Source organism: Canis lupus, chromosome 3 (assembly GCF_011100685.1).
Source record: "Canis lupus familiaris isolate Mischka breed German Shepherd chromosome 3, alternate assembly UU_Cfam_GSD_1.0, whole genome shotgun sequence".
Lineage (NCBI taxonomy): Eukaryota > Metazoa > Chordata > Mammalia > Carnivora > Canidae > Canis > Canis lupus.
Genome location: NC_049224.1, coordinates 51,977,050 through 51,997,708, shown reverse-complemented (window position 1 = coordinate 51,997,708; position 20,659 = coordinate 51,977,050). Strand labels below are relative to the sequence as shown.

The 20,659-nt window shown below is 51.6% G+C and overlaps 1 protein-coding gene across 6 annotated transcripts in view; it reads left to right on the top strand.

Annotated features, from left to right (window-relative positions):
* NTRK3 (neurotrophic receptor tyrosine kinase 3) overlaps positions 1-20,659 on the top strand; it is a 384,919-nt gene that overhangs the window by 7,884 nt on the left and 356,376 nt on the right. The window contains exon 1 of one of the 6 annotated variants that reach the window (XM_038532786.1): positions 14,610-14,820. The exons of the other annotated variants lie outside the window; for them this stretch is intronic. Within the exon in view, the coding sequence (XP_038388714.1) occupies positions 14,774-14,820 (47 nt within the window). The 5' untranslated portion in view covers positions 14,610-14,773. Of the gene's footprint in view, positions 1-14,609; positions 14,821-20,659 lie in introns of those variants that run through there. 6 annotated transcript variants of the gene reach the window in all.

Genomic DNA, 20,659 nt, shown 5'->3' with positions numbered 1-20,659 from the left:
TCCTCACCAGCTCCGCTCTGGGCTGAGGGGCGGTCAGCAGGACCATGTCCCTGTCCTGAGAGGCCTTAAATCAGAGAGTGGAGGGCTGGATGGCTTCTCCCAGGTAGAGCTGTGGGGTTTCAGGACGGTTGGTGGATGAAGAATAGCAGGGAGGTGTCTGGAGTGCTGAGCAGCTAGAGCTGGAAGCTGGTGTTCAGAGAATCTTCCCTGACTTCTAATTCTTCCTGGCTCTTCTCTTGCCTCCTCCTCAGATGAGCAGGCTCTCCTCTCCTCCACCCTTCCTTTTGCCTCAGCTCTGCCCCATTGCTCATGGAAGCTCCGTCTGCCTCTGCACAGGGTTGAGCTGGGAGCATAGGGGGTGGCCACAGCTGTCCTCCCGGAAAGAGATGGAACAGCCACCCGTGGCTGAGACGGTGGGGCAAAGATTTGTGGAAACACCCCACCTTTGCTGCTGCTTGGCTGCATGAGCTCACGGCGTCCTCGGACCTCTCTGGACTCACTTTTCCCTTCTGGGAGCTGGGTCACCTCTGGGAGTTGACACCTGTCTCCCTTACGGGGTCCCTGTGAAGATCAGTGTGGTGACATGTTCGATGGGCTGTCTAAATAGCAGGGTGCTGTGTTGATGTTTCCGTTTCTAGACATCTGGGAGTGTTTCTGAATTGGGGAGGAGATCAAGACTTTGAAATGTCAATCATCTGATCTGGAAAGGGGCTCGGATATAATTGGGGTCCAGCCCAGTTCTACCACGGAGGAGCGGAGGGCTCAAGAGGGTGGATGGGCTTGACTCAGTCACCCAGCTTGTCCTGGCCCGGGGCCCTGCCTCCCCAGCTGGTGTGCTTTCCTTCCCCACCCTCTGCTGGCGGCTGCTGTGGGGCTGAGGGGTTTGGGCTCTTCCAGAGGCAGGGAAAGGAGCTCCTGGTTTCCTGCAAAGAGCGAGAGCGCTAAGGGAGCAATCTTAGGTTCGCAGAGCCAATCCGGCCACCTCCCACAGTAAACGGGGCCCTGAGTGCGCGCTGGGGGGTGTCTTTGCACACGCACAAGTGCATCTCTTCTGTGTGCTGTGCACATCACGTCTGAGGTCTTGGTAAACAAGCCCTAAAGCCTTTGGCTCGCTGCCCACCAAGTTCGTCTGCATGTCGACCCCCCCCGTGGCCACCAGAGGGCAGTGCGGCGCACGAGACGTTCGCAGGCTGCTGTTTGCCTTCCACAGCCTGCGCCTGGGAGGTGGCACTAACCTGGCGAGATGTGCATGGGCAGGCCTGGCTTTCAGAGCCTTTTCTTGAGCCAGGGATGAGCAGGGAGGTCAGCTGCACCCTGGGCGGGGCCCCTCTGTGCAGAGCTGGTCCTGCCTTTATCACAGCTGCGGTCCAGCCACAGATACGGACGGAGCTTCCCAGGAGGTGGCTGGGAGGCTGCTCTGGGCACGCCGAGGGCAGTGCTGTCCTTCCCCTCTGGTTGCTGCAGCAGCAGCAGCAGCAGGGGTCAGCACCCCTGCACGGGGGGCAGGGGGGGAACTGGGGAAGAATGAATGGCACATAGCGCCTGCCCAGGCAGATCTTGATGTGGACACAGAGAAGTTGATAGGCAGTTACACTGTGGGGTTGGTGTCACAGAATAATTGAGCTTTATGAACTCCCTCAGGCCATGTGATAGACTGGCCCAAGTGTGGGGACATCTCCCACTTCTCCCTCCCTCCCCTCATGCCAAGTTTAGGAATCACTTAGACACCAGGTAGCTGCTCAGTAAATACCAGGTCCTGATATTTACCAGATGTGAGAGCGTGGTGCTGTCTTTCAGGCTCTCCAGACCTTGTCTGTCCTCAGAGATACCCATCTAAATTGGTGGGTAGGAGAGTGCCTTGCAAATTAGGGTCGAAGGCCCTGTCTGGACCAGCTAGTTTGGACTGTTTCCTCTCTGTGAATACTTTGGCTCTTTTTCATCTGTTCCAGGCGGTCTCGCATTTGAGCGGGTGCTGTCTTGTTCCACACGCTCGTTGGTCCATAAATGAGCCCTGTCCTGCTAATGTGGTTGTCAGCTTTGGAGATGGAATCTTCGTTTTTGTTTTTGGTTTTTTTTTAGTATCATTTTTGAGATTTTATTTATTTATGAGAGAGAGAGAGAGAGAGAGAGAGAGAGAACACAAGCACACACGTGCACATGCATGCAGAAACAGGGGGCAGAGAGAGAGGGAGAAGCGGACACCCTCTTGAACAGGGAGCCTGATACCGGACTTGATCCCAAGACTCCAGGATTATGACCTGAGCTGAAGGCAGTTAACTGACTGAGCCACCCAGGTCTTCTGCTTTTGTGGTGGGTGCTGGGCTCTTGGAGCCTGGTCCTATGACTCTGTCCCATGGGCTGTCCCATGGCTGCCAGACCCAGGGCTGTAGGTGGGACGCTCTCTGTTGTGGTCAGTGTTGTTGTTGTTGTTGTTGTTATTGTTGTTGTTGTTCTTCTTCTTCAGATTTTATTCATTATTTGAGAGAGAGAGAAGAGCAGGAGGGGCAGAGGGAGAGAGAATCTGAAGCAGACTCCATGCTGAGTGCAGAGCCTGATGCAGGGCTCGATCCCATGACTGTGAGATCACCACCTGGGTTGAAACCTGGTCAGACACTTACCTGACTACACCCCCTAGGTTCACCCTTCCACTTGTTTCTGACACTTTTTTGAGGCTGAAGAGCAGGGATGAAGCTAAATTGTATGACCCTCCAGCTGGACTGGAGGGCATTTGCATATATGACCTTGCTTTTGGGTGGCACCTGCTCAGTGAAGCTTGGAGATCACAACTCTGCCTCTTACCAGCTCTGTGACCTGGGGCTGGCTACTCTTTAGATGTTGTTTTTCATCTGAAAAATGGAGGCCATGGTAATAATGCAGGGTTTTGGCAGATTTCATGAGAGAGAGAGAGAAAGTGTATGCGTTCTCTCCTTCTCATTTTCTTCCTATACTCTGGAACTTTCTCCTCACAGGCATAGATACTTTCTGCGGCTCTCATCTGTTCATCCTGCTTTCAGTCTTTCCTCCTTCCAGGTCATCAGACTCACCCTGACAGATTAAGCTTCTGATCCAGAGCCTTCTGTTGGAACAATTCTGGTGCCCAAGATTTTCAATTGATCTTTTGTCTGAGAGGCAGTTCTGTGTCATAGGGAGAATAGTGGCTTCTTTGGCCAGATAGTCTTCAGTTTAAATGCTGACTCTGCCCCTGTGTGAGCTCACCCAAGTTACTTTACTTCTCTGAGCCTCGTTTTTTTTTTTTTTCTGAAAAATCAGGCTAAACATATCCATGTTTGTAGAGTAGTTGCCAGGATTAAATGAGATTATACTAAGCGCCTGGCATATGATGAGTACACAGAGGCCAAATTGGCAGGTGGTGCGATGGGAGTCTTGCAGAGGTGATGGGCAGTGACATTTCAGGGTCCTTGAAGCATGGGGTTGGAGGAAATTACATGAGGGGAGCCAGAACCTGGCCAAAGCTAAAGGAAACAGTAGAAAGATGAAGATCGTATGTATTTGGGAAAAACAAACAAACCCCGAAATGGCTAAGGCACATATCTACCAAAAGAACAGGGAGATAGTTATGGTTCCCACTGATAGACTCAGTTGGGATACCAAGTGGCAGAGGGTCCCGGGCACTCTGGACTTGGGAAATTTCTCTGCAGACTAATTCACCAGACCCTTGCACCCATGTGGTCTTGCTGCTATTCCTGCCCTAAGTAGCTTCCCTTCACTGGATGATCCCATTCCAGGCTCCCTTAATTGACTAAGCCTGACAGCTACAGATGGGACTCTGGGTCCAGCCCTGGGAGAAAGAATTGAGGAATCCAGTGGGAAGGAGGTGACCTCTGAGTCCTCCAATCCACCCTCAAGGGCCTTCCATCCACATTCATTCCAGTTCCATGTTCAGCCACAAGAGGGCACTAGACCATGATGTCTGCAGGGAGGGAGGTGCTATTTCGCTTGCCCTGTTGGGATTGTGCCTTTGATCAAAGCTGCATGTGGCTTTCTCCCAGGTGCCAGCATCTCTGAGGGCCATGGCAAAAATAATTTGATTTAATTAGAGCCCATAGTTCGGAGTCTGATATCTCAAGGGAGGCTGAATTGTGGCATGGAAAGGTCATAGAATTTGGCATCAAACTCAAGTTCCAGTCCTTGCCCTTCCCCTTGCTTGTTTCTTTTGAACTTGAGTCAGTTACTTAATTTCTTTGGGTCTCATTTTCTTCCCCTGCAAAGTAAGGTGTTACTGGGAGGTGTTACTGTAAGGATTAAATTACATGATGTGTGGAAAGTGGCTGGAACATGATGGGTACTCCATGATCGGCCATCAGTCTCTTTCCGGAAGAAGGAAGAAGTTGGGACACAGTGCAGGAGTTATTTGTGGGATCTTGTTGACTTGATGGAGTCCTTTGACCCGCCCATGAGTGCTGGATGGTTCCAGTTCACTTGGGGGGGGGAGGGGGGGGAGGCAACAATGACACCCAGTGGCTGCAGTGGAGAACAGCAGTGTGTTCAGCTGGGGTAGGGTGGCAGTAGTGGGCATTGTGGGTGAGTTGGTGGGTGCTGTTGGGGCTCATGAGATTGAAACTGCATCATGGGAGATGGGCTTCAGCGGTGGGGGGGGGGTCTGTCAACTGAATTTCTCTTCTTCACATGCAAGCGGTTAGAGATGATTCTCTAAGGTCTTGAGTGTGATGATAGCCATTGGGAATGCATGTTGTCTGGGCCAGTGGTGTGAGGTTACGTATTACAGCGCATGTGTGTCCAGCTGAGTAGCTTTATCATAGCCAACCAATCCTGCTGTCTAACAACCAGACTCTTTCTGATGTTTCCTGGGTGCTACTCTTTGGGAGATGCTTTCACCCCCTGGCTGTCTGGTTGGCCTCAGACCTCTGAGTCTCAGTATATATACGTGGAAAATGACAAGGGGAGGCGCCATTGGGCTGGCTGAGTGAGAGGCTTTGGCAGCTTGGATCTGAGTGTCCGGGATTATTTCCTGCCCTTTGATCTGCATATGCTTGTTGGAGGTGCCTAGGATCATGGGGGAAGGGGGGTTCGTGGTAAGTGCTAAGCATCAGTCTTCACTGGTGCAGACATGCCAGGCAGTTTGGAGGAGGAAGGAACCTTCCTGGGGCAGAGGCATGTTTCTGAGGCTGAACTCGAGGTGTCTTTTGCTCCTCACCTTGTGTAGCCTCTCCCTTAACACACCTGTGATTCGGGAGGGGAGCCTTGGCAGACATGCCAGGCTCAGGAAGTTATTTAGTATCAGCTTTGCTCCAGATTGTGTTTCTGACTGCTTGCCACCTCTTAAGTGGCAGCCATTTTAACAAATGTGGCGATAAGACACCAAGTGGGAAATAACATGAGAAGTGGGGGGGGGGGGGTAGGGGTGTGGAGGAGGGGTATAGTCCTCCTCCCTTCCCTTGGCAGAAACCTTGTCTTTGAGGCAATTGGAGGTAGAGAAAGGGGCCCATTGGGGCCCCTGGCAGTGAGTTTGAGGCGAGAGGAAGGGCCTGTGGCCTCAGCTTTCCCTCCTCCCTGGGGGGGCCTTGTGTCCTGCGGGGCAGTGGCTGTTGTCCCTAGGGAGAGAAGGCCTGTACTCCAATTTCCTAAAAAAAATTTATTTATTTATTCCTGAGAGACTCACAGAGAGAGGCAGGGACATAGGCAGAGGGAGAAGGAGGCTCCCTGCGGGGAACCCCATGTGGGACTCCATCCCAGGAGCCCCGGATCACTCCCTGAGCCAGAGGCAAATGCTCAACCACTGAGCCACCCAGTACTCCACTTTTCTAAGGACTGTCTTCCCAGTGCATAAGAGACCACTGATGGCCAGTGTCGGGGTGTGTTTAGCCCACTCGGGGGCTGAGCTGCATCTGCACTGGGGCGTTGGGGTGCCCGACTGTGTGGCCACCTGCTCGCCTCCTGCCCGGCCCATCCGGCACCAGGACTACGGGGGAGGGACGGGCAGAGGCGTGCGCCCTAGGCCAGCCTGGCCGCTCCTGCTGCCCGAGTCGGGAGATGGGGGAGCCCCCACTTTCTGCTTAGCTCCAGGCTCCAGCCATGTGCCAGGCACAGCACTGAGTCCTGGGACACCCCGCGGAGAAAATAAGGGGCCCGGCCCTTCTCTCTTGGACTTCCAGTTGATTCGGGGTGGCGAGCCCTAACTAAAGCAGCCACAGCATAAAGGCCAGTCTCCGGAGAAGCAGGAGCAGAATTCCAGAAAACACGTGGGATGTAAAGTTTAAAGAAAACTGTTCATCGGTGAAAACGTGGGTTTCTCTGCGGGGGAGAGGGCGCACTTGCTTTTAAGTGGAGATTTAAGAATTCGGGGTTCACCTGTCTTCGGGTCCATCCGACGTTGGCAGCAGGGGAGTTACATTCAGAGCCGAGGCTCTGGCTGCGAGGTTGAGCCCGTGGCCTTGCTGTCGTCCACAAGACGCCCCGTGGTTTTTAGGGGAAGCCGCCTGGACCTTATCCTGGGATCTACTCCGGGCTGTAGGGGAGCTGCGCCAGGTGTGCCAGCGGTGCAGCCGGATTCCCTCCAGCAGCCCCCTCCACCAGGCCAAGTTGCAGGGAGAAGGTCCCCTCGGAGGGTGATCTGGGGGTCAGCGTTTCTCCTCGTTGTGGTGTGTGGAGGAGAGCCAGGGCCGGGTGAATGCCCAGCTGGGACACAGAGACTGGCTCCTGTGCTACGGCGGGGTCAGCCTCAGCTTCCTTCTCCCAGGACCCGGTCCCCACTCTGCCCTGCTGCTGCCGAACCTGCCCTGGGTCCTGGTGGGGCAGTGCCTCGGGGTCTGTGGAGGAGGCAGCAGTGTGCGAAGCATGATCTTATTCCTTCCTGAACCTTTTTCAGGTTTCATTGTCCAGGGTCACTTCCCTCATTGTCCACGCAAATGACTGGTTCTCCTCCCTGCCTCCCCGCCCCACCCGCCCCCATCCTGGGGTGTGAGCTGTGTCCCACCAGGTGACCTGCTGCCCTACCTACCTGCCTCCTTTCTGCTGGTCACTCACTCAGGGCTGTTGTGGTCTGGATTCTGGTCAGGTGTGCTCTGGCCTTGAGGCTCCACCCCATTACCTTTCCTGGTGTCTGTCCTCACCTGCCCAGGTGTGTCGCTGGACAGAAGAGGGTGGCACGGCCAGGGTCTTAGTCTGGCTGAGACCCTTGCATTCCATCCACATGCCCTAGAAGGCATCAGACTCCTTCATCCGTTTGTTTCTCCCCTGTGCCATGAGCTTCAGCAGGCAGGGATGCGGTTTTCTTCGGCTGTGTGACCCCCCAGTAGCCAGGATCTAGCAGGTGCTCAGTCAAGACCCATTGAACAGGATGGGTGCGTTTCTTGCAGAATCTCTCACAGATCCCAGCCTGGTGACAGTGCACAGGCCTCTGCCCAGAGCGCTGGGCACATCCTCCTCCTCTGTATCTCTGTGGGCCTCGGGCTTTGCCCTCAGCAGAGCAGCCTGTTGGAGGTGTCTCCTAGGGAAACCAGAACTCATCCCGGTGAGAGCCAACCCTTGCGGTGACTGCTCCAGTGACTCTTCTGGGGACAGGCTTATTTTATCCCTGTGTCATTCCTGGCACAGCCCCCTGAGGCAGGTACTATTATCAGCCTCGTTCTAGGAAGGCAAAGGAAAACTGTGCCCAGGGAGGCTTATGGAACTTGTCCTTGGTAAGTTGTTTGGCTAGTAAGTGGCAGAGCTGGGGTTTGAACTTACCCCAGAGTCCCTGACATGCCCCCCAGGTTATCACTGCTCTCTCCTTCCTGCCAGCCCCTATTCACCTTAGTTCTGGGCCCCGCCAGAGCCCTGAAGCTCCCGGACACCTCTTGGCCGGTAGGACACAGTACTGTGCTCTTCTGTGTTCCCTGAAGGGGTCTCTGAGACCCAGCTGAGTTGAGATTCCTGAATTTTGTGGGCACAGGTGTTTTCAGCCACATCTCAGAGAATGTCCTCTGAGTAAGGGCCCTGGGGCAGAATAGAGGGACCTCTGGGGTCCTGTCACTGCCACCAACTTACAGGGTGAGTCTGGGTAAGGCACTGGCCATTGCTAGAACTCCATTTTCTTCTACTTAAAACCAGGGATCCTGGGACGCCTGGGTGGCTCAGTGGTTGAGTGGCTGCTGCCTTCTGCTCAGGGTGTGATTCCCAGGTCCCGGGATCGAGTCCCACATCAGGCTCCCTGTGAGGAGCCTGCTTCTCCTTCTGCCTGTGTTGCTGCCTCTCTCTGTGTGTCTCTCGTGAATAAATAAATAAATCTTAAAAAAAAAAAACTCCACAAAAAACCAGGGATCCTGAATGGTTGACCTTCAGGCCCTTTCTGGCCCTGACCTCTCCTATTTTGAACAAGGTGGTTGGGGACAGGGTAGAAGGTTGGAGTGGGTTGAAGCCGCAGAAGGATTCGCTAGGAGTGGCCTGGTGTGTGTGGGAGGGCTGTGGGTACAGCTCCCCGGGGTTCTCACCTGTGCATGCATCCCTGTCCCCAGGAGGGCTTGCTAAAGTACAGACTGCTGGGCTCCACCCCAGAATTTCTGCTTCTCATTGGTGGAGGGCCCTGAGGACTTCCTTTCTAGTGAGTACCCCGGTGATGCGAATGCTGCTGGCCCCGGGACCACACTTTGATAATGACAGCTGCATCGATGGTTTTCAGGGTGTACTCTTTGGGGATCAGAGCCGGTATGGTATCCCACATATGCTTTTGGTGAATTTTCCCAGGTTGTGAAAAGTGTGAATACCCCCATTCTAGAAGCACACTAACCCGCTCCCAAGCCCATTTTGACAGGGCACGTGCAAGTGCCGGCTTCCCTCTCCATGCTCCTTTCATGTCTTCTCTCTGCACCCCAAATATGGGGCCTGGCTCCATGCTGACCCCGGCCCCCACCCTCACCTTTCCCTACAGGACTTGACCAGAACGTTCTCTGATGCACATAATTCAGTATGTAGTTGAGAAGTGAAAGCACAGTTATGCTTTTCACGGTTCTCTTCTAGACTCCCAGTTGATTTTTTAGAACTATTTGGGAGGCAGGAAAGTAATTCTATAATTGCAGCTCGAGAACTTTGGTTGGGTCTGAGTTGCTCCCAGGGTAAAGTTCAGACTCCTGTGTTCATGTTCGGGCTGCAGCGTCTCACCTCATTATCTTGTACCCCCCACCAGCACCCTGTCCCAGCCACACTGATCTGTGTGTTCCCCAAACATCCCCAGGCATTTCCCACTCCTGGTCTTTTGGTCAGGCTGCCTCTCCTGCCTGGAAGACCTCTGGCCTTCATTCTGATCACCTGAGCCCTACCTGTCACTCAGGTCCCAGTTTTGGGATGTTCTTTGCTGTCCAGACCTGTGTTTATTGATTGATCTAGCTTTCCAGCCTCTGCAGCACACAGAGCAGCTACTGTCAGTTGAGCATTTTCTCTGGGTTGGGCAGTTTATGTGGCATTTCAGCCATATGGGCACGGGGAGTTGCTCTCATACCACAGATGAGGAAATTGAGACCAGACAAAGCAAGAGCTTGCCCTAAGGCCACACGCGTGAATGGCTTGGTTAGGAGTCAAACCCAAGGTCACTTCAGATCCCCCGTTCTTGCATTCACCGCAGCCACATGTGCCAGAGCAAACGATTGGGCGCAAGCTCGCTTGTCATGGGGAGAAGAGGAGATGAGGAACTGGGCTCCGTTGCTATGATGATATGATGGGGTGCTATATAGCAATCACAGTGAAAATCTTGTTCTCTGTATGGTGATGTGGCTGTGTTTGAAAACATAATGCTGGTGAAAAAAAAAAAAAACCCGCGAAACAAGTTGCAGAATGATATACCATACATGTAATTTAAGAAAGATGGTGATCAATATAGCATATTGTTTATGAACACAGATATGTAGTAAGAAGATAAAATTGTGACTGGCTACAAACCAATGTCATGATCGCCTTGGTTCCAGGGGGAGAGGGAGAGGAAGCAGGGGGCTGTTAACTTTACCTGTGATGTTTGCCTTCTCTCTCTTTTTGAGATGAACGTATGACAACATGATAATATGCATTAAGTCCAAGTGATGGGTAAATATGGTGTTCAATATGTGGTGATCCTTTGTTTCCTCTTTTTTTAAAAAATATTTTATTTACTTATTCATGATAAACACAGAGAGAGAGGCAGAGACATAGGCAGAGGGAGAAGCAGGCTCCCTGCAGGGAGCCCAGTGTGGGACTCGATCCCAGGATCTGGGATCATGACCTGAGCCCAAGGCAAATGCTCAACCACTGAGCCACCCAGGTGCCCCTGTTTCTTCTTCATTAAGATAACACTTTAGAAATTGCAAGCAATGAGAAGATGATCATACCTAACAGATTTTTCATTTAAAATAAAGACAACATTCAGTCACTGTGTTTGTTTGCTAAGGCTGTCCTAGAAAAATACCATAAATGGGGTATTTAACTTGAACCACAAAAATTTGTTTTCCTACAGTTCTGGAGTTGTCTGGAAGTCCAAGATCAAGGTGTCGGCAGGGTGGGTTTGTCCTGAAACCTCCCTCCTTGGCCTGTAGATGGTTGTCTTCCTCCTTGTATCTGCACATGGTCTTCCCTCTGTGTGTGTCTCCTATTCTCCTATAAGGACACCAGTCACATTGCATGAAGCCAACCCTAATGACCCCATTTGAACTTAATAATCACCCCTTTGAAGACTCATTTCCAAATATAGTCATATTTGGAAGGTCTTGGGGCTTAGGCTGTCAACAGAGGAATTTTGTCGGGGTGGGGGACACAATTCAGCTCATCATAGAACAGCTCAACAGTTTTAAGGTAGAAAAAAAAATTACACACCTGCTGATATTAAAATAGAGTCTTAGAGCTCCTGAGTGCAGCAGCCTGCAGAAGTTCATCGGAGTTGGATTTTTCTCAAGTTTTGGTGTCTCGAGCTGCTAGGTGCTCTAAGTGTAACTGCTTGGTCAGCCTTGAGAACAAAGGAGCTCTCTGAAGGAAGTTGTGCATCCATGGGAGAAGCAGAGCTAGGTAAAGGGAACAAGCAAGTGCATAGCCTGACAAGGGCCCAGGAAGACAGTTTTCTGATTGTCTCCTGTTTAGGAGATTGTAGAGTAAAGAAGCAAAACAGCTTCATGTCAAATATACTATGTGCTCTTATTAATTAAGTGATTAACCAGTTATTTCAGCTACTATCAGTGAGCACCACACAGTGTCAGCCATCAAGTTAGGCTCCCTGCACACACACACACACACACACACACACACACACACACACACATCCCTCCCCCTGCCCTGCCCCCAAATAGCAGTGGGCTGGGACCCACACAGGCTGACTCTGGGGATCTGCTTTGCAGGAAGTAAGAGCTTCACCAAGGAATGAGTCCATGGGGAATCCTGGGTGGCTCAGTGGTTGAGCATCTGCCTTCAGCTCAGGTCATGATCCCGGGGTCCTGGGGGGAGCCTGCTTCTCCTTCTGCCTATGTCTCTACAGCTCTCTCTGTGTCTCTCATGAATAATAAATAAAATCTCAAAAAAAAAAAAAGAATGAGCCTATGGAATTGTTTTCCTTGGGGGAATGTAAGTAAAGATGATTCTCGTATTCCATCATTTCATTATGAAAAATTTGAAGCGTACACAAAATTTGCAAGTATTATAGTGAACATCCACATACCTACCACCTGGATCCCGCAGTTAATATTTTTACTCTGCTTGCTCTATCACGTGGTCTGTCCATCTGTCTGTCCCTCTATCCACTCATTTACCAACCGTATTTTTTTCGGACACCTCTCAGAATAATGGAAGATGTTTGTACACTCCTCCTAATTACTTTAGCATGTTTATTGTTAAACTAGAGTTCAGGATTGGTTTTCATTGTCTTCTTTGGAGTCTGTGTTTAGGTCAATGAAATGCATTAATCTCAAGTGTACATGCTCTGAGTTTTGACAAATGCGTGTCCATATGGAACTCAAACCCAGTGAAATGCAGAGCATTACCATTCCCTCAGAAAATTTCCTTCCCAATCTGCCCCTACCTCCCCAGAGGTAGTCACCATGCTGATTTTTTCCAGAATAGGTGACTTTGGCCTGACTGGCAGCTTCATATAAATGGAATCACATAATACAGATTCAGCAAAAAATGTTTTGGGGGTTCATGCATGTTGTTGGAGATAACATAGTCTGTTTTTTTCTTTTTATTGCTGGATACCATTCCATTTTATGGTATATTTTTATATTTTATATTTTGAGTGTGTTTATTGAAACTCCTAGTTGTTGGAGCCCTGGCTTTTCCCAGTTTTGGACTGTTATGGGTAAATCCACGATGAACATTCTTGCACAAGGCTTTTTGTGAACACATGCTTTCATTTCTCTCGGGTCTATCCCCAGGAGTGGAATTTCTGGATGGTGTGATCTATTTATATTTAACTTTATACAATACTGCCAGATCTTTCTCCAAAGTGGTTGTACCAAGTTTACACAATAGGACTGTTTTTGATTAATCTGGGATAGGATAGACTTGTGCATGACTCAGAAATAGGTGCTTTCCTATCTCTGTCTTCCAGATGAGGAAACTAAGGGGCAGAGGGGGGCATGACTTGCTCGAGGTCACCCAGATGGATCGGTGGCAGAGCTGGGATCCCGTGTGACACAAAGCCCATCAGTTTGCATTGTGATGTGCCGCTTCCTGCTGAGGCAGGATGGAAACAGGTAGAAATAGCAGGTGGCTGACTTCTGAGGGGCACCTGCTGGCGTCCCTAGCCCTAGGGCATTCCTCACTCTCTGCCACCATAAAAGTGAAAGCCCGGTGGGCATTTGGTGCTCTCTGGCAGGGCTGGACCTGTGGGCAGGTGCTGTCGGCCATGGGGGTTCCCCAGACACCCAAGTCATGCAGCCTGTTTAAGGGCTTGGGTCTGGGTCCTGTTTGCAATGGACAGATGAATGCCAGGCAGGACCCCTGGATCCCTATCTTCATCCTGAAATGATGTAGCCGGGAGCCCTGCTTGCTGAGTGTTCAGATGTGGGGTGTGGAGAGGCTCTAGACCAGCATGTGTCCACTTTATACCTTCATTGTCTGAGGTGGGTGTGGAGCAAGAGTGGCCAGCCCCCCCGAGCCCACGGATCGTGAGGGTGACGGATGGACACACACGCGGTCTTCATTCCCTTGGGTTGCTAATGTTGTGAGGTGCAAGACAGATCAAGTTCTTGGCTTGGAAATTCAGTGAGCGGAGACTTTTGGTGTTTATGTAAGTCATTCAGGTGAATGCCAGGGGTTCTACAAAGGAACTGAGTGGAAGGGCGTGAGGTGAAGACCAGCTGGGGGATTGGGAGCTGCTTTCAGGGGAGGCTGGGCAGGGTATCCTCTGAGATGACTGTGCAGCTCTGGCATGAGTGGTATGAAAGAGGCAGAACTATGGAAGGCCTGGAAGGTAGAATGTTCCAGTGTGTGTGCACCTGAGGTAGGAAAGTGGGGAGAAGTGTGTTGGGGGCAGGGTAGAGGGAATGGAGCGGAGTGCCCAGGAGCAGAGATGAGGTCAGAGAGGTTCACAGGGCCTTTCAGGCTGCTGGAAGAGGTTTTGATTTTAATCCGAGAGAAATAGGAGGCCTTGGAGGGTTTTTCTTTGCAGCAGGAGGTGATCCAGTTTACATCGTAAGTGATGGGTACAGTACATGTGTTCAGGGAAACACAGGGGCTTGTGGGACTCTGGTTGGGGTGCTCTGGGGGGGTGGGGGGTCCCAGAGGAAGGGACAGCTCAGCTCACCTGAAGAATCAGCAGGTACTCACCACACAGGAGGGGCAGACACCGTGGAGGCTATTCTGGGTGGATGGACTGGCATGAAGAAAGCCCTAGAAGCAGGAGAGGCTTTGCAGAGCTGAAGAGAGTTCCTCATGCCTGGAGACGCAGGGAGGAGGCAGACCATGCCAGCCCCAGGAAATGGGCTTCTCGAAAGGACTGGGATCTCGTTGAGGACTGGGATTCAGTCTCGTTTATCTGCTCTTTCCAGGGCCCAGCATGTGCCTGGACCAACATATGAATGAGAGGGTGAGGAGAGCTCGTGCTGAGGACAAGTGGCGTGGGGACTTCGGGAGGGGCAGGCAGGTGCAGGGGGAACTGGGGCAGTCTATCACTCCTTCCTTCACTAGAAGTTCAGCCCAGCTGCCTGGCCCGTGGCCTGGGAGGGGGCCGTGGTCCTGGACCCCACTTGCCCACCAACGTCGGCAGTCCCCAGAGAAGGCCTGGGCTCCCCCGGAGGGTCCCCACCCCCTGAGGTGGCAGCAAGGAGCGCCGGCTCAGGAATGCCACTCGCTCCAATATATTTGTTTATTCAGAGATTTAATTAACATGTTTAAATATTAAAGAGTAAACAACGTGTGTCTAGTGGGATTCAACATTTACCAACAGGAGTTCTACTTATTTAATTAATTATTTGTGCTTTCCCCAGCCCTACGAGCCCTGTTTCTGGCTTTGTTGTGGGGAGGTCCCATTTCTCCCTGGAGGAGGTGGGGAAGTAGGCCAAGGAGAACTGGGAAGCCAGGGGAGGGGGGGGGGCAGGGGGGGAGTGGAGGGGGGGGGAGAAGGAGGAGGAGGAGGAGAGGAGTCTTCTGAAGAGGAGGAGCTGTCCAGGCAAAAGAAACCAAGGTTCTGTATCTGGTCTGTGCAGAGGGAAGAGGGGGTGTCAGGTTTCTGGACGGTAGGACCGGGCCGCAGACCAAGAAGGCAGGCGACCACTAGGAAGTCCTTGAAGGAGTCTCTACGGCTTGGGGGAGAGCAGGGTCTTGGGGTCCTCGCTTGTGAGGATGCCATCTTTCCTGGGCTAACCCAATGGGATCCAGTTTCTCACCTGGGTGCCTGAGGGACCCGCGGTGCAGGTAAGAGCAGCCTCCGCAAAGCGGGAGGGCCCGGGCAGATGATGAGCCCCCAGTCACCACTGCAGGTGGAACTCTGAAAGCAGAGGTGTTTAACAAGTGATCTGCATTATAATATCGCTGGAAATGAAGTCCTGGATGCTGAGAGATTACACTGGGGGTTATTTATTGGCAATGCGCTCTACGGTTTTAATTTTTTCTTTTTGCTTATTCAGGCTTTCGCTCCAGAGGAAAATAGCCTGGGGTGGCTTCGAAATAGATTCTCTCTGCCCCATTAACTTATTCAGTGAGTTTAATGGTCCTTTTTCCCCTCAGCCTTGAAGCCATCATTAAAAGGCAGAGATTTATAAAAGCAAAGACGCTGAGCTTTAGTCAAACTTTCACTCTGGGGCAGGGGAGGGTAGGGGCAGGGGGCAGTGGGCAGTGGGGCACCCCCTCGGCCCTGGCACTGTGAGTGTAGCCTGGGAGCAGGTCCTCATCCTTAGGACGGAAGCTTGAGGCTGGGCGCATGATTTCCTGGATGTTTGGGGGTAGGGACACCTCCCCACCAGGACTCTTTAGTGGTCTCCAACATTTCCCAGCTGGCACAGGGCTGGTGTCTAGGAATGTCTGCAGCGTCACCCAGGGGCTACAGTGAAGCTTCTCCTGGTCCTCTGCCGACTTCTGAGACCACTTCTTGGTACAGGTTGCTCTTCCCCCCAAAGATGGTCACCTTCTGCTCGGGGCCAATTTGCTAAAAGTCAGAAGAGAGATCAACATCTCAGAGGCCAGTTTCCCAGAGCCAAGTGACTAGAGGCCCAGCTGCCCAAAGGACCAATGAGCAAATAGCCAATTTGCCTACGAACGACTCACTGAAAGCCTATTTGCCAAATTTACTAAAACTTTGAGTTAAAGAACATAATGATTGAATCAAGCCAAGTCAAACCAGGGCTGTCCAATTTGGTTCAATCCAATTGAATCCACTTCACTTTCTCCCATTACCGGAGGATCAGTGTTACAGAGATGTTGCAGAGGCTACAACAGAGGGGTAGACTAGTTCCGGGGGGGCAGGGGGGAGGCCAGACATGTTCATCAGGAGAACCTAGGTAGTTGTGACTATCTGTTGTCATAGAAAGGTATGTGTGTGTGTTTGTGTGGGGGGGTGCGGTTTAGGTGAACTTGGGTGATGGGGGGGGATGTGTCCCTTCACATACAGGTTGGGTCCGGATAGGGAGGGAGGGAAAGGGGGGATGTTTTGGGCAGAAAGTGCAGCATACAGCAATTGTGCCCAGCCAGTTGCTCAGAGAAAATGCCAGGTCCCCGTCAGCCCGGAGGGAAAAGCATCCAGGGCCCATCCTGGGGGCTGATGGATGAACTGCCAGGCTGTCTTGGGGAGGCCTTGACTGCTGGGCTGACACAGTCTGAACCTCACTGGGTTAGTAATAGAAGCCAATGAAGGATTTTAGGACCAGTGTCTTCAATAAAAAAAGCTGAAATGGCTTTAAAAAATGTTCAAATATGTTTGCTGATGAAAAATTAGAAATAATAGAAAGTAGAAAATCGAGAAATCACTCCTAGCCCCAGACTTTCATCCTTTGGTGGATTTCCTCAAGTCCTGTAGTAGAGTCGGTGTGTAAAGTAGAAAGATCTCCGAAAACTCTGCCCACTGGGAGAGGCAGCTACGAGCTGGGACCGGCTGGGGGTGGGGCGGGGGGACAGCGGATTCACAGCATGTCTGTCCTGCTTATTCTAACAGATGCTCTCATTGAGTGAAATGGGGGCAGAAGCACCAGCGTTTTAAAAATAGTTATTACTTTTTTCTCACTCTTTCTGGGCGCAAAGAGCTAAATTTGCATAAATTCAACGTATGCATGAAACCTTACCTTTGTGTGTGTATGTGTGTGTGTGCGCGCGTGCGCATGTGCATATTTACACGTACCGGAGCAGGTCGTTTTGATTTGTCTTTTAAGAAGAAGAGCCTAAATGTCAGGTGTGCATGAGTTGAGGAAGAGGAGAAGCATATCAGGAGGCACTTTCATGTCTCAGAGATGGGTGATGTGGGAAGCTAGGGGAATGAAGAGGGAAAATGTTTTAAAGACTATGCAGAAATTTCAAACAACTCTGATGACACCTGTTGAGCGTGAGGGATGGAGGTGTTAAGGGAGACTGAGGTTTCCAGAATTTGGGTAAGGGGGAAATACTGCTGCCTTGAACAGGTATAGGTGATGGGGGACATGGTGACTTCTCTTGGGGATGCTCTGAGTTCGTGGTGCTCATGAGAGATGTTTCTCATATAGGGTGTCACTGACGGGGCCCTAGTCTGTGAAGTGGCCCCGGTAGAGGAAGCAGCAAGGATGCTCGTTAGGGAAGGGGACCTATTCTGGCCACCAGCCAGCCTTCTCCATGGCTTCCAACCATTTCTTTGGGAGAGGGGCTTTCACTTGTGAGGACTTTGTTAAAAACGTCTTACCTTTGTCTTTATCGGCAAGGTCCTTTGGTTTCTCTGCCCCTCTCGCCCCACTCCTCACCTCACCGCTGCTGTGGGTGGGATCACGCCTCTCTTGCTCTAAGGTTTTCCCAAAACCAGGTATGCTGCCAGGTCACAGAAGTCATGATGTGGACACCTTGGTAGAGCATAAGAAGATTGGCTGTTTCATGGCTATTAATAATGGGGAGTATTAAAATAAACATTCACCTATACTCACATGGCCTTTCTTCCTTCCTTTCTTTTCTTTTCTTTTCTTTTCTTTTCTTTTCTTTTCTTTTCTTTTCTTTTCTTTCCTTTCCTTTGCTTTCCTTTTCTTTTCTTCTTTTCTTTTCTTTTCTTTCTTTTCTTTTCTTTTCTTTTCTTTCTTTTTCTTTCTTAAATATTTATTTATTTAGTTGAGAGAGAAAGCACATGCACCATGAGCAGGAGGGGCAGAGGGAGAGGGAGAGTCTTAAGCAGACTCCTTGCTGAGCCAAGAGCCCGATGAGAGGCTCCATCCTAGGACCCTGAGATCATGACCTAAGCCAAAACCAAGAGTCGGACATTTAACTGACTCTACCACCCAGGTGCCCCTCAAATGGCTTTTCAGAGGAAATTTTTACTGCTCTGCGAGGAAGGCCAGATCTCACAGCTCCATTTTTAGAGAAGGCAAATAGCTTCTCCAACATCCCATGCTCTGTTAAGGGGGAATAAGACTGGAATTTGCACAATATCCAGTCTTACCATGATCAAGATCTCTGTCCATGTGAACATACTTGGAGGAGCAGCCGGTGTCCATGCATGGATTTGAGTCATCTTGGAATATCTGGACATGCTCTTATCCCCTGCTGGCTGTAGAAGTCCTGAGAATTAGTGTTGTTGTTGATGATGATGATGATGATGACAGTGATAATGACAGCAGTAGTAACAGTGTCACTGAGCCTGGGTGCTTACTATGTGCCAGGCTGTGTGCTGAGCGCTTTTCCTTCAGTGGCTTTAATCCTTACACACCTGAATGAGGTGAGCATTATTTATTCCTGTTGTTCAGATGAAGGAACTGGGGCACATGCCCAAGATCACCCAGCTAGCGAGCAGCGAAGTGGAGTGGAGTCAGGTAGTCTGTGCCCAGAGCCCGTGCTCCCTACGCCTATGGTCATGGACCCTAGTCTGGGCTCTTTCCAGACTCCCTGTCCAGCCTGCACCTGGAGGTCATGGGACCACCCCTCACTCCCCAGCCCTGAACATCAGCTGCGATGGAACCTAGTTAGATTTTCCACATTGGAACAAATGTTCATGCTGTCAGTTCAGTGAGAAATTCTGCTCAGTGTTCCCTGGTCTACATTGATCCATTCACCTGGAGTAAAATAACCATGTGGGGAACTAGATAAAATATTTGTACCATTGATTGTTTCAGTTCGTGTGGACAGACGACGGCCTTGAACAAGTGCCTGTGAGCAGAGGAGGGGTGTTGCACCTGCCTGTGTACAGAGAGCGGCTGGCGCAGAGCCTCAGGGCTGCTGGGGTGCTCGGGCATTGCTCAGACACCCATGGGCTCTAAAGGGAGGTCCTCGTAACAGGCTCTGGTCATAGCTGTGTAAGCTGCTGCATTCAGAAGGGGAGGAAGTGGTCAGGGTACCCAGCCTGAGGGACTGTGTCTCCCTCTCCCTCTGCGCCTCCTGCTCATGGTGCATGTGCTCTCTCTCAACTAAATAAATAAATCTTTTATAATCCTGCCCATGTCTCTAAAGGGTCATACGGAGGAAGACACAGTATGTGGGTAGCCTTTCTCACCGAGTCACTCAACAAACCCTGGAATATGGCATGGGGAAGCAGATTAGGAAGGGCCGGGGGTTGTGTGGGGCAGGTTTGACCCCAGTTCTTCCGCTCACAGGCTCTGGATGTTTGGGCAAGTCACTTGACCTCTCTGAGCATTAGATCCTCTTGTAACAAATAGCCACCACCCCACAGAGAGGCTGTCAGAGTTCAGTGAGATTGTGTCTGTGACCCCACGGTCTTGTGTTTGGCCGCAAGTAACTGAAAAGTGATTTTGGTGGTTTAAACATGCAAAGGGTTCTTTTTCTGATGTAAAATTAGATAGTGGGGAGGTGAGTGGTGAGCTGGTGGGCAGCTCGGTGATGCCAGAGGCAGCATCTCTGTGATTCTCTTGGCTTTTCTGTCATGGGTTACAAGGTGGCTGTAGCCAGTATGTCCTTGTAAAAGGCAGGCAGGAATGCGAAGTGGTGAGGAGTGTCCACCTGTAAAGCAAGAGGTTTCCAGAGGCACCCGTGTACCCAGACTTCTGCATGTTCCAAATGTGGCCACCCCTGGCTGCTGGAGAGAGAGCATGTGAACATGTGGCTTTTAGGTCTCCAGTGAGCCGAGGGGAGCCGGCAAATGGCGTGTGCCACCATCTGCAGAGGGCTTGTCCACCTGCCCACGTGGTGGCTCTCCTCTCTTGCTATGCACCAGGGGTGTGTGTGTGTGTGTGTGTGTGTGTGTATCACAGTGACCCCTGCTATTGGGAGGGGCAGAGAGAACTGGGCTCCTGGGGAGGCTCTGGTCCTGCCTGGGTTTGGGGGTGAGGGGTCAGGGTGGACATGAATGGTGAGTCACCCCAGACAAGAGGAAGAGGTAGAGCAGGGACAAGCAATCACCCAGACTCTCAGGGGATTGGGTGCAGGCTGTGACCTCTCCTCTGCATTCCTGGGGCCAGGGCTGGGGCAGTGGGGTGACATGATGGGGCCTGGGAGATTTCAGGAGATTGATCCGATGGCAGTTGAAGATGGATGTAAAGCAGCAGACACCTGGGGAGGACCCTTGGGAGACACAGGATCACCTCCAGATGGAGAGACCAAGGGCAGAGTTAGGAGGAGGGCCGAAAGAGTGCAATTTGGTGGTGGTGGGCATCAGAAAGGGAAATGGTGGCCAGCTGGGACCCCCCCCGCCCCGGGGCACATGAGGAGCCTGGGAGTTGGGGTCTCCAGTGAGGAGCCTGGGGGTGGGCAGGAGCGATCGCCTGAGACAGAGGTGGCTCAGGTGGAGAGTGGGTTGGGAAGGAGAAGGATGTATCTGGTTTCACACAGCGGCTTTGGGTTTTGCCTTGGAAATCCAGAGGCATATGTCTGGCCCGAGGGTTGGAATTTCAAGGCTGGCCTTGGGCATCAAAGCCAGCCTGGAGATTTGTGAATTATGTGCCTGGAGGTAAGAGCTGAAGCCAAGGGCGTGAGTGGACAATGAGAGGGGATGAGGGCCAAGGTGAGTCTCCATGTGGAGGCAGGAGTGAGGAGAGAGGGCCAGCTAGTGGGGAGGACACCACGGATCTGCTGCCAGGGGGACGCAGGCCCTAGGAAGAAGGCAGTGGTCAGCCACGTGAGGATGGGCCGAAGGGCACAAGGA